The sequence below is a fragment of the Gadus morhua genome, chromosome 4 (assembly GCF_902167405.1).
Source record: "Gadus morhua chromosome 4, gadMor3.0, whole genome shotgun sequence".
NCBI lineage: Eukaryota > Metazoa > Chordata > Actinopteri > Gadiformes > Gadidae > Gadus > Gadus morhua.
In genome coordinates, this window is record NC_044051.1 from 6,911,646 (window position 1) to 6,924,057 (window position 12,412).

General features: G+C 43.6%; 1 protein-coding gene across 3 annotated transcripts; it reads right to left on the minus strand.

Moving 5' to 3' along the window:
* Nucleotides 1–1,895: 1,895 nt before the first annotated feature.
* LOC115542253 (proline-rich extensin-like protein EPR1) lies at nucleotides 1,896–10,432 on the minus strand. Of its 3 annotated transcripts, none has more exons than XM_030354437.1 (7): nucleotides 10,197–10,432; nucleotides 8,872–9,002; nucleotides 8,247–8,352; nucleotides 7,943–8,120; nucleotides 5,422–5,835; nucleotides 4,503–4,799; nucleotides 1,896–3,500 (listed from the first exon to the last, which is right to left on the minus strand). In XM_030354437.1, exons 3-7 carry the CDS (start codon nucleotides 8,316–8,318, stop codon nucleotides 2,308–2,310), a joined length of 2,154 nt encoding a protein of 717 aa, XP_030210297.1. In that variant the 5' UTR covers nucleotides 8,319–8,352; nucleotides 8,872–9,002; nucleotides 10,197–10,432; the 3' UTR covers nucleotides 1,896–2,307. The 3 variants fall into 3 exon arrangements, with proteins under 3 accessions (XP_030210297.1, XP_030210295.1, XP_030210298.1); XM_030354435.1 differs by lacking the exon at nucleotides 10,197–10,432 and adding an exon at nucleotides 9,617–10,142; XM_030354438.1 differs by lacking the exon at nucleotides 8,872–9,002.
* Between the last annotated feature and the right edge of the window lie 1,980 nt (nucleotides 10,433–12,412).

Sequence of the window (12,412 nt, forward strand, 5' to 3'; positions counted from 1 at the left end):
GACTCGCAATAAAGGCGAGATTACATTTTGTATCCTTCTTTTTTATGTATGTCCATTGAGGTTGCAATGAGTCTTTCATATTTCCTCTGCTTTTGAACCGACACAAAATATGAAATGGACCAGTGGATAGTGCAGCAGGACCGGTGATTTAGGTTCATTGCAACATATTTCATATTAGGCTCAAGGTCTCACTTTAAACAAATATAAAAAAAAAAAATCTAAGTGTGTTGTTTTAGCCATAACTATTAAAAACAGTATAAAAAATAACCAAAATAATAGATGGTAAGGTCACATCTGCATTGTTATTTTATTGGGGTATTTAGTCAACTATTGAGATGGTACAGGGTTAAGGGTCCCATGGCATGCCACCAGGTGTGGTGTGATTAGCCGCTACAACAACCTGGCGCCCCCTACCTCTCTGACCTTCTCCACCGCCATTCCCCTACCCGTTGTCTCAGGTCCACCGATGCCAACCTCCTGCACCCCATCAGGACCAACCTCCGGTCCTGGGGAGACAGAGCCTTTGCTCCAGCTGCCCCCGCCCTCTGGAATGCTTTACCCAACGACATCCGCAATGCCAACCACCTTTCATCTTTCAAAACTGCCCTTCAAACACACCTTTTCAGCCTTGCTTTTAACCTTTAAACTTTTGTTTACGTTTGTTTTGTTTAGCTTTTCTTTTTTCTTTCTTATGATTTAGCTTATGAAGCGATTGTGAAGCGTCTTTGAGCACTGGGAAAAGCGCTATTTAAATTTGATCTATTATTATTACAAGCCGTTTTGGAAATCTGCCCCTTATGACATCACATGTGGGCGTGTCCACCAAGATCTGGAAACGCCCACCTGTGATGTCATAAGGGGCAGAGTTCCAAAACAGCTTGTACCGGCTAATCACGCCACACCTGGTGGCATGCCATGGGACCTTTAAATAGCCTCTCCTTCCTTCAGGAGAGGCTGAAGGAAGGTCCTAAGTCTGGCCAATCGGCTGGCGCTGAGTTGAGATTGGGTGAATTGGTCTTGGGCCGTGGCCTGGTGGACCAATGACTGATGGTAACGTGGTACGGTACATTTTTGAGGCTGTTGGTGAGGTCTAGGTGCAGGAAACAGGCGTTGGATCCGGAGCCTTGCAGGAGCAGGGGTGATGGACAGAACTCACAGCAAGACTGGACGGATCTCTACGACTTGTCAGGGTGTGTGGGGGGGGGGCATGGTGCAGTAGAGCCTCGGCTTCATGGGGGGGGGGTGGGGGGGGCACATTGGGGAATTGCAGACCACTCAAAAGTGTCAAGCTCTTTTTTTTTTCTTTTACGAAACCTCAAAGCTCTGCAGATAACAAACCTTTCGCATAAAACTAACATTCAGGTTTTAGAAGGTGTGTAACCTCCTTACAAGGGATTCAGATATGTGACCACCAGAAATGTTCAACTCTATTTAGCCCATTGGGTGCCATGAGAATACGTCCATGATATCATTTAATAAAAGTGACCTGTCATTTTCACACCCAAAACACTAGAATTGCCAAATTATAAACTGTAATAAAATGTCAAACAAAAGTCAGTTGGCCTGAAGGTTTTTTTTTTTTTGTAAGCGACTAATGCGTGCAACAACTTTTGAAATTGGTCCAGTATTTGAGAACGTTCTCATTTGGGGTCATAGCGCCTCGTCAATGTACGCCTCAAAAAAGGCACAGATTGTCATTCTAAGCGTCTGCCAACAGTATCAGAAGGACCCTACAGAGAACTAAAGTGAGTGAGAGCTGGAGAAAGGATCGCCCCTTAAGAGTCCGGGGTGGTGGACTACAAGAAACACATCATTGTGTTATTTAGGAGATTTGGGTGGAGGAGGGCTGAGATGTTAATAACGGGGGCTTCACAGGGACACAACACCAAACAGGATCAAGTGAGGGGTGAAGAAAAACGTTTTATTTCCCTGTAGGATTACACTTTCCTTTCCATAATGTTGTCAGACACTGTGGAGACCCGGCACGGTTAGCGAACCACCTCCTCCCAAACAGGACGGTTGGCCGATGCCCCAAAGGAAATGCTGCACCGTTTCACACTCGGTACTGGACCGAATTCAACAACTGTTGTCTGCGTTTGTCTCTTTGGACACAAATCGTTGGTGGAAAAAGGGTCCGAAAAGGTGGAGAAATCCGGACGCTCCTCAACAGCTTAGCAACAGCACAAAAACCTTGCCTTTTAAACAGTACACAATACAATACAATTTAATAAACAGTACAGAGATCTCACTTCCCGTTGAGGGGTCTTTAAGCCATCACGCTTTCATCTTGCATTTGAAGATGCAATTCTATGTTATTCTATGGTGGATGTTGATGTGCCTGTTCAGCTTGTCCTTCCCAGTGTAGGTGAGGCCGCAGGAAGAGCAGGTGTACGGCCTCTCCCTGGTGTGGACGCTGAGGTGACGGTTCAGACCATACTTGAAATAGAAGCTTGCGGTGCAGAGCTTGCAGCGGAAGGGTCTGTGGATGTTCTGGATGTGTTCGTTGACCCCACCCTTAGTGGTGAACGCCTTTCCGCAGTCTGGACCTGAGTACGGCTCACCCTTGTGCACCCTCATGTGTATCCGGACCCGGGTTTTGGTATCGCTTTCGAGTTCACGCACCGGACGTTTGGCTCGTCGTCGGATCCGCAATTTAGAGTCCATGTCTGGACACGAGGCGCCAACGGCTGCTCCCGACCCGGAGCCGCTCTCTGCACCCGCTTCCTCTTTCGCATCCGTTTCTGTTGTCGTGCAGTCGGCCGACGCACAGGACCGAGGCTGTGGTTCTGTTGTCTCGAACTGGTCCGACACACAGGACCGAGGCTGTGGTTCTGTTGTCTCGAACTGGTCCGACACACAGGACCGAGGCTGTGGTTCTGTTGTCTCGAACTGGTCCGACACACAGGACAGAGGCTGTGGTTCTGTTGTCTCGAACTGGTCCGACACACAGGACCGAGGCTGTCGTTGTGCCGTCTCATACCCGTCCGACAGAGGCTGTGGTTCTGCTGTCGCATAATGGTCCGATACGAAGGACAGAGGCTGTGGTTCTGCTGTCGCATAATGGTCCGATACGAAGGACAGAGGCTGTGGTTCTGGCTTTATGTCTGCTTCAGAGTCCCTGGTCGGTGGTCCGGCCTCCGTTGGATCTGTAGGCGGAGGCGGAGCGCCTTCCGTCTTCACGGAACCAGGAGAGGACGGGTCCTGGATGACGTCCTCTCCCGTCGTCTCCTGACCACCGGCTCCCCCAGGGCTGACCAACAGCTCCTCCCGCTCCTCTTTGACTGGTAGGCCTGGGTTCCATGGCTCCTCCGCCACCTCCTCTTTGACATTGGAGTAGAACAGGCCTGGGGCCCTTGGCTCCTCCGCCACCTCCTCTTTGACTGGTAGGCCTGGGTTCCATGGCTCCTCCTCCTCTTTGACTCGTGTGCCTGGAGTCCATGTCTCCTCCTGGACCGGACGGGGGGAGGGCGCCTCTCTACAGGCCGCGTGCTGCAGGACCTCTGCAGCAGCCGTGGAGATACAGACACAGAGAAAACATTACAGAAGGTGAAGATGGACTAGGGATGGCGAAAATGTTAAACATTCTTGACCGAGCACCGAGCCTCATTAACCGGTTGAAACCGGTTAACCGATCAAATTTGAATGTGCTATTTGAAATAACAGCCTTTTCGAGCCGCGCCAGCCGCCTGCTATTTCGTAACTCTGTTTATCTCTCTCCCGTTCTGCCTCCGACACACACACACACACACACTCTCCGAGTGAGGCAGTGGCTCTAACCACGGCACGACCTGTGTTTGAATTGAAGCACGAGGCAGGCTTACTGCAAGTTGACCGTGTGTAGAGAGCGGGCTCGAACGCCCACCTGGTTGAGACCCTGCACAGGATTCACCAGGGGCCAATCCGAAGAGGGCAGCGTTAGGAGCTCATTTGAAACATTGCCACGGCTCATTTAAGAAAATGACAGCTCCGAAGAGACGCCGCTTGTTTAGTTTGGAGGAGACGGAAAAATTGAGTGTGAGGGTTCATTCTTTTCACTTTCACTTTCACATTTAGGGATCATATTCTCCGCCGCTCGCATGCGGGAGTAATTAAGACTTAAGGAGAAATTAAGCAGAGGGCTAGGGACGCGGTGTCCGTCCAACTTCCAATAAATCACCTCATCTGATCATCTCTTTGTGTGAAGTGAAACCACCACACACTTGATGATCGGTTAACGTTTATACGGTCAACCATCAGTCAAACGGTCATCGGTTAAAATCCCTATGATGGACGGCGTGAGTAAGGGCAAGCCGTCGTCACATTCGGTGATGGCTCATCACATATGATGACATGGTTGTTTTACGGTTGTTGATCATCATCCAACCTTTAATAGCCCAGCTTCTGACCCGTCTTACTTCCACAAAATGAAACAATACATCTACCCTCAAAGGAATCCATGATGATCCGTGTCGGGCCTCTGTTGATTCATTGCAATATGATTATGAATATCTGGGAATCCTAACCTGCTCTGTCCAAGCGAACCTGGGGACTCCAGGCTGCGGTCAGCAGTTTCCATTGCCGACTTTTCTCTCCTTGTAACAGAGAAACTCCCTCCCGGTGCTCCGCGATGGTTTGTTGAATAAATCCCCGCATCTCCGCGTTATTCCCGGTGACCGGGTGATGGAGCACCGCTCTCAATTGTCCTATCGTCCACATCCCGGCATCAGAAGCCGTCGGGCTCTTCTTCTTGTAAGTCCATTTCTCCTCCTGGACTGGACGGGGGGAGGGCGCCTCTCTACAGGCCGTGTGCTGCAGGACCTCTGCAGGAAACGTGGAGATACAGACACAGAAGAACATTAGAGAAGGGGATGATGGCGTGAGTAAGGGCAAGCCGTGGTCACATTCGGTGTTCGACACATATGATGCAACCCGGTATCACGCCAAAGCGTGAAATAGATACGTTGGTACACCTCGCCAAGTGCATTTAGTGTCACGTTTTACCTGACCAAAGCGTGAAGAGTACACACTTTCTTCCACCCATTTAAATGAATGGAGGAATAGCACAGAGGGCGAGACGTTCTCCCAGCACTTGGTGAAATGGTTACGTAGCCTACATTAATCTTTATTATCTGAATCGGAACTGCAATATTTTAGGACAGATTCACCATTAAATTTGTTTCTAATATCATTTCTAGCGAGTTCGCAGTTTACGTCATAAATAGTGAAATTCCTTTTTGGCTTATTATGGTTACGACAAAAAGCTAAGTGGGGCAGTGCATTGGAATTTAAGAGAAAAACATAATTAACTCAAACTTCTTCCATTCCAAACGGTTTACGGGATTGATAGATAGAAGGGCCTTAGAAGTGGTTTACATTTTCTAATTTGACGAAATAAGTGTATGGTGGTGTGTGGCTTACAACTCATTACAATGTTCTGCACACCTTGTTCAAGACCATTTGAGGAGGCTCCAGCAGGTGTCTCTGGAGTAGAGGGTGGAGGCCTAGTTGAGGCTCCTGCAGGTGTCTCTGGGAGACAGGGAGGAGGCCGAGTTGGGGCTGCTGCAGGCGTCTCTGGGAGACAGGGAGGAGGCCGAGTTGGGGCTGCTGCAGGCGTCTCTGGGAGACAGGGAGGAGGCCGAGTTGGGGCTGCTGCAGGCGTCTCTGGACGATAGGGTGGAGGCCGAGTTGGGGCTGCTGCAGGCGTCTCTGGACGATAGGGTGGAGGCCAAGTTGGGGCTGCTGCAGGCGTCTCTGGACGATAGGGTGGAGGCCGAGTTGGGGCTGCTGCAGGCGTCTCTGGACGACAGGGTGGAGGCCGAGTTGGGGCTGCTGCAGGCGTCTCTCTGGGGGTCCAACCTTAATTGGAGTAGAACAGAGTTATTTAGAGAATGATATACTTTAACTAGTTAGTACCCGAGCACCAACAATGTGAAAGGCCTATTGTATTTACAAACTACACTATATACTCCGTAAAGAGTTTTATTAAGTTTGAATAACAAATATTTAATGCATTTTAGTTAACAACTGTCGTATAATTACAGAAAATAAAAAAGTTCAGCAGTCTGAAAGAAGACAATGTACCCTGCATTTACTATCAAATAATGTTCACTGTAAAGGCAACCTGAAAACCAAGATACAACAACCAAAAGTGTGTTCTAGCAATTACAATAGTTACATTGAGAATTACAAATTCGTAGCCACAAACATGTTACCAAGCGGCTGTAGCGTTGTATGAAAAAACATGTTTTTACATAATAGATGCTGAATGTTACAACAGTCCACTTCGACTAAACAGTAGTTATTTAGCAGAATAAGATTAACAAGACGATGTCAGGTGACAAAAGATATTTGAGATCAACTGCTTGCATGTCGCTTGTTGAACAATTGTGATTTGTTTCACAAGTAAATCACACTTTTTCTAATGGAAGTTTATCATTAAAATCTTGATACTTTGAGGGCATCTAGAGTAATAACTGTCTGCTTTGCTGGTTCATAATCACAAGCTCCCATCAAGTGTATTGCCTTCGTAAAAGCAGTGAGTTAGTTTGAAAAGGCAACCCATCTGCATGGTTTTGTTAAACGTAACACGTCAAACAGAAACATTGAAATAGGCTGCCATTTAACAAGTCTTACACTTATCTATTGATAATTTTACGGGGAAACAGCTTAAACCCACCCTTTTCCGTAGACATGACCCCGACCCCAATTTAACCATCCAAATCTGTTTGGAAATGAAAGTGCAGCAATACACAGTGCCTTTTAATAGGGATGGGTCAGAATATTCGATTATTCGTTCCCGAGGGTCAAAATCTATATTGAACAATTGGACCATTTTTCACAAGCCATAACTTTTGTTTCCCTGGTAATGCCCGAGTTCGAATACCTTGAACAATCATTTCCTTCCCATAAGGTTCTTATGCAATCGTTTCAATGGAAATCCCGACGGTCTATACTTTCGCATTAAGTGTACATATTTATAATTCGAAATTCGTCCCAGCCTTTATACCACAGATACTCTAGGGTCTATAGCATATAATCGCGTTGTCTGATTACAGTTTAATGTAACAGTAAGCTCGCTGACATCGCTAATTAACACCGCAACTGCAAATAACCACACGAAGATAACCATGGCAACTGGTCAAACAAATTTTCTTTTTGCTATCCGCCGTGTTGATAAACAAATAATCCCCCTATAGGGTCTATAGCATATACACGCGTTTTCTGATTACAGTTTAATGCATTTTTCACAACAGACAATTTGACTGGAATGACTAAGCAGCTAGTTTTTTTATGTGCGGGCTTGACTGACTGAGGATGCGGGCCGTATGCGTCCCGCGGGCCGCCAGTTGCCCATCCCTGCTATAGACCCTATAGTATCTGTGGTATAAAGGCTGGGACGAATTTCAAATGATAAATAATTAAACTTTATGTTGAAAGTATGGACCGTCGCGATTCCCATTGAAACAATGGCGCAGTGATTTTTTTTTTTTTTTTACGGTTTTCGTTTAAGGTACTTATTTTCCCTAAACGGTTATGATTTACTCACCGGTTACACGTGTACACGTGTACCCGTTCACACCCCTAGCGAGAAGACAAGCAAACTTTGGTTACAATTTGTGGTCACTGGATGGATATCTGATCAATCAATCAAGCGGTTCTGGCTGCTACAGCCAATATTGACCCTTTATAGTGATGCGGTTAGCAAAGTAAGGAGAATATTTGTGGCCTCAGGCCCTCCATTAAACAATCAGACGGGTGCTCACTGGGTATGGACCACTACAGCACCCACTCTGAGCTTCAAATATCGCTGCAGATGTCCTTCTACAATGTGTTGTAGTATTTTTCATAAACTTTTTATTCACACATATATCCACAACCCACTCAAAAGGGCCTGGAGAACCACGAGTTGAGGAACGATGTCTTAAAATATATAGATTTATTTTAAGTGTTAAAAAAATATTACCTTTAATAATGAGATCAAACAGTTCCTTCATCCTTTGAAGACCCTCCACAGAGATCTCAGACAGATGGCAGGGAGGGGCAAAAATTTCTGAGACCCAGTGATTTTGGTCATGGCAGGAATAAAAGGGGCTGGCCAGGAATAAAACGGGCCTGAATCCAAGGCCCTGCATTTTCTCAAGCTTGAAATATACAATACACAACACATATGACAAGACAATAAAATGTTAATATTTAAATGTACAGGGCAAAATTATAACAACAAATGAAAACGGATCTTCATGAGAGTAATGGATGCAGGTGCATACCAACATGTTAGCCTCTATCCGAACGTGAGACCTGGTCCGGTTCATGTGGTGGGTTTGGACCGTATGCTCCATAATGGGTTGGTTTGCTTTCACTCCACTCTTGTTTCTAAAAATCAATCAGAAAACAATTGACACAGCTATTATCTTAAGATACTGTATATTCAACATAAATGCAAAGAGTAATGTATGGTTAAAGTAATATATAACATTAACACTGTGCAAATGTAAAGTTAAGTACAATTTTATTTTTGTGAAACTTACTGTACACTGACTCCCTACAGTAAGTCTACATTGACTAGCATTGCCAAACGCTATGCAGATGGATATGTGACTATTAACAATAAATGTGACTGAGATTTGTACCACAGTATCCTTAATAAATACATCATCGATCATAGTCTGTTCTTAATCTCTTGAATGTTGAAAGACATTCTGATTGCACATTGATTCATTGCATTGCAGCAACTTCTAGCCCACACTATCAGTTATGTTATTATTATTATCAGTATTATCGTCATCTCAAATGTAGGATTTTTACTTGTTTGGTTTATCTCAGTTTTGTTTTTTAGCACTTTGGTCAACTGTTGTTTTTTCTAAATGTGCTCTACAAATAAATGTAGACTACCTTATGGTTTCAGAAGTGGCACTCTTCCTGGGGGGCTGGTGCTTAGGTGTGCGCCTCAAAGTAGTTTGGCGATCAAAAGGTGATACTGGCAGAGGATCATTGTCTCGGGTGGGTTTGCCTTCCACAAAGTGCTATTGAATGATGGTAGAGATGCTGAGTTCACATTATCTCTTTAAGACGTTTAAAAAATACATTCATGCTATAGGTATAGGGGCCACAACAACAAACATATTCCACCACAACTTGCTTTTTACATAAACACAGGTTTACTGTCATGGTATGCTACAGCTGGGAGATTACTGCTAACAGACACCCATTCACTAGCATTAGCTAACCTGTTATAGCAAATTACACTTCAGATACAACTGAATAAGCTTATAACCCATCTCTAATGGTTTATGTGAAAGACAAAAAATATCATGTTGTTATCAATCAGTATATTGGGAACACAGAGCATGCGTGTTGTTAATGTACACACAAGCTCTATGTTCGCCAATGGACTTATCGATAATAATATAACATTGTTTGTGTCTTTCTTTTTCTTTCTCCAGTCTAAAGACAGGATGGCGTGGACGGGTGACTACTGATGGTATTGTGTAAATACAATGTCGTTTTTAATAAACAATCTGTACACTTACAAAGTTATCAATGACTAGTCTTATGTGTTAGGACCCTTATTATACTACCAAAGAAGTCTCAGGCTACTAGCGTTGTAAGTGGTTTAAAATAGCGATTTATTTTTTACCATGAGACATGCCCCGATCGTTCCAAGTTTATAGCGTTTGGGTAGATTCGGCTAAAACCAGCCAACTTAAGAATGCGTTTTTAGACGCTTTTTTGCTCCAGAACGAACATTCGAACTCGTCATCCAACTAAAAACATATCTCAGATCCATTTTACACTGGATATCCCCTTCAACATTTGATTGATGATGGTTGCAAGTTTAAACTTAACACAAGCGTTGTTAGGAAATAGTTTAGGCTGGTTGCCGTCGCTTCCATGTCGTCATTGTGTTAAACCAGCGCCAGTGGGAGAAGCCATCTTGGTGATTGGCTCCCGCAAAAATAGACCCTTCTGGAGGGCATATTCAAATCGCCGGCAGAACGGGCTTGGGCAGGGAACCCCATCTAGGTTGCATGATGGTGACACGATTTACTGTTTTTGCTAAAAATCATCCAACCTTGAATAGCCCCGCTTCTGCTATTGGACCGTTTTACTTCCACGAAATGAAACAATAGATATACCCTCAAAGGAATCCATGCTAATCTGTGTTAGGCTTCAGTTGATTCATTACAATATGATTATTAATATCTGGGAATCCTAACCTGGATTCCCCAGGTTCTCCAGGCGGTCAGCAGTTTGCGTTGCCGACTAATCTCTCCTTGTAACAGAAAAACTCCCTCCAAGTACTCTTGTCTCGGAGTAGACCGGCGTGGCACCCGATTTGGTTCCCCCCTAGTTCCTGACTTCCTGTTCTACTTTACGCTGATTTACTGATGAGCCGTGCGTAGTTGCTATGTTATTGTATGTACTTACAGAAATAACTCAAATCGAAAACAGCTGGATGTACGGAAAGCGAAATGGGACAAACCTCCCACCAGGCTGTGTGGCAGTAGTATGCTGCGTTGATTTTAGCGTCGCAACACAACAATAATTGTAGACTCTACTGTTGTGTCATTTATAACATGAAAGCAATGTATCATGAAGGCATTTGTTAGACCATTCATCAGAATCAGAAAGGATTTAATTCCCAAAAGGGTTTTAAACCAACCAGGAATTTGGCTTGGTGAATAAGGTGCATACATTAAGACAAAAACAATGAACAAACAGATGATAATATATATATATATATATATATATATATATATATATATATATATATATATATATATATATATATATATATATATATATATATATATATATATATATATATATATACATACACAATATAAACAAGCAGGGACATAAGTGATCAATTAAAAATAGGATCATATAGAATAAATGAAAAACTAAAGTAAAAGATATTTAAAAATGTATACATGAATTTACAAATTGGTGATGGGTATGAGTGCCAGAGTCAGTGTAAGTCAGTGGGGGTGATGGTCCTGGGACCTGTTAAGGAACCCAACTGAAGAGGGGAAGAAACTGTTCAAGTGGCGGGAGGTTTTGGTCGATGGATTGATAGTCACACCAAATTTGTGTGACAGCGCCAAACAACAAGGCCAGCTAGAAGGCCTTGTAGGAGGAAAACAAAAGGAAATACAACTAGCTAGCAGCGAAATTATGTAGATCATTAAGTTCACTTTTTTTAGATTAGATTCACTTTAATTACAATGGATGAAAGAGGAGAAGGTTTGTCGAATTTGTCGTGCCACAACAAGATAACCATCATTGCATGTCTTTACCTTTTGTGGAAGAGAGAGAGACGTCGGAGGACCCGACGCAGTCTATTCATAATATTGTAATCACAACGGAAGAGGCAGTGAATGAAGTATTGATTAGACAGAGATTTATTAGATAGGCCTACCTATCTGGTACTACAGCAAGCAGGTGAGGAGAATGGTGAGATTACTCGTTTTCCATTACAAGTGGACTGGTATTATTGTTGCTATATGGTAGGGATGATCTAAACATGCAACATAGTTTACTAGAAGTTACTTATAAGGTTTTGTGATGATAGTGGTAGGCTACTCATCTTCTGAGGATGTTTTATGCATACATATGTATATATATATATATACATATATATATATATCTCATAACATCCTCCGAAGATGATAGATATATGACATGAGATCGTTCTCAACAAACGGTGTAGCTTAGCCTAAAGCTTATCAGTTTTACCTTTGGGATTTCTCTACAGCAGACGTTCTCCACTTCGTTGGGCATAGTGGCACAATTCCCAAAGGTGCACCTAGATAGTAGAGATGTAATAAGTTATAACGGTGTATTTTGATGGACAAAAGTAGTCAACAATATGCCAAGTCGGGCCATAAAAAGCTTGTTACGGACGCTTGAATAGTACGAGTAATCTACTAGCCGCAAGCTAAGTCAGAAAAGCTGGGCTTAACACAAGATAAGTAGCGTGTGGGTATAATAGCATTAACAAAAACTTACCATTGTGAAATGTCCTGGTCCATTCTATGACTAACATCGCCCTCGTCATAAGCGTCGTCAGCTCAATTATCGGTTTGGGGTCCGACTCATGCTCAAATTGGTAAGGTAGTACTGAAGCCATAGACAGAGTGACAGAGAGCACCAAGCTCCTAAATGCCTCAGAATTCTAAGTAATAGGGTATTTCACATAGGGGTTGTAATACTCATAAAAGTATGAGAAAAAATAATGTGCTAGACAACCCTTTATTGTTGTAAATCAATTCTATGAGGTCAAACAAATTAAATAATAAACAGTAAAATAGGGCATAATAGGGCCCCTTTAACTTTTCTCTCTTTCCAGGCACAGACATTTCATGGCAGTGTTTAGACTGGTGATTATTTTTCTCACAAAAAAACAATATTGTCTGTCCATTTGATTCGC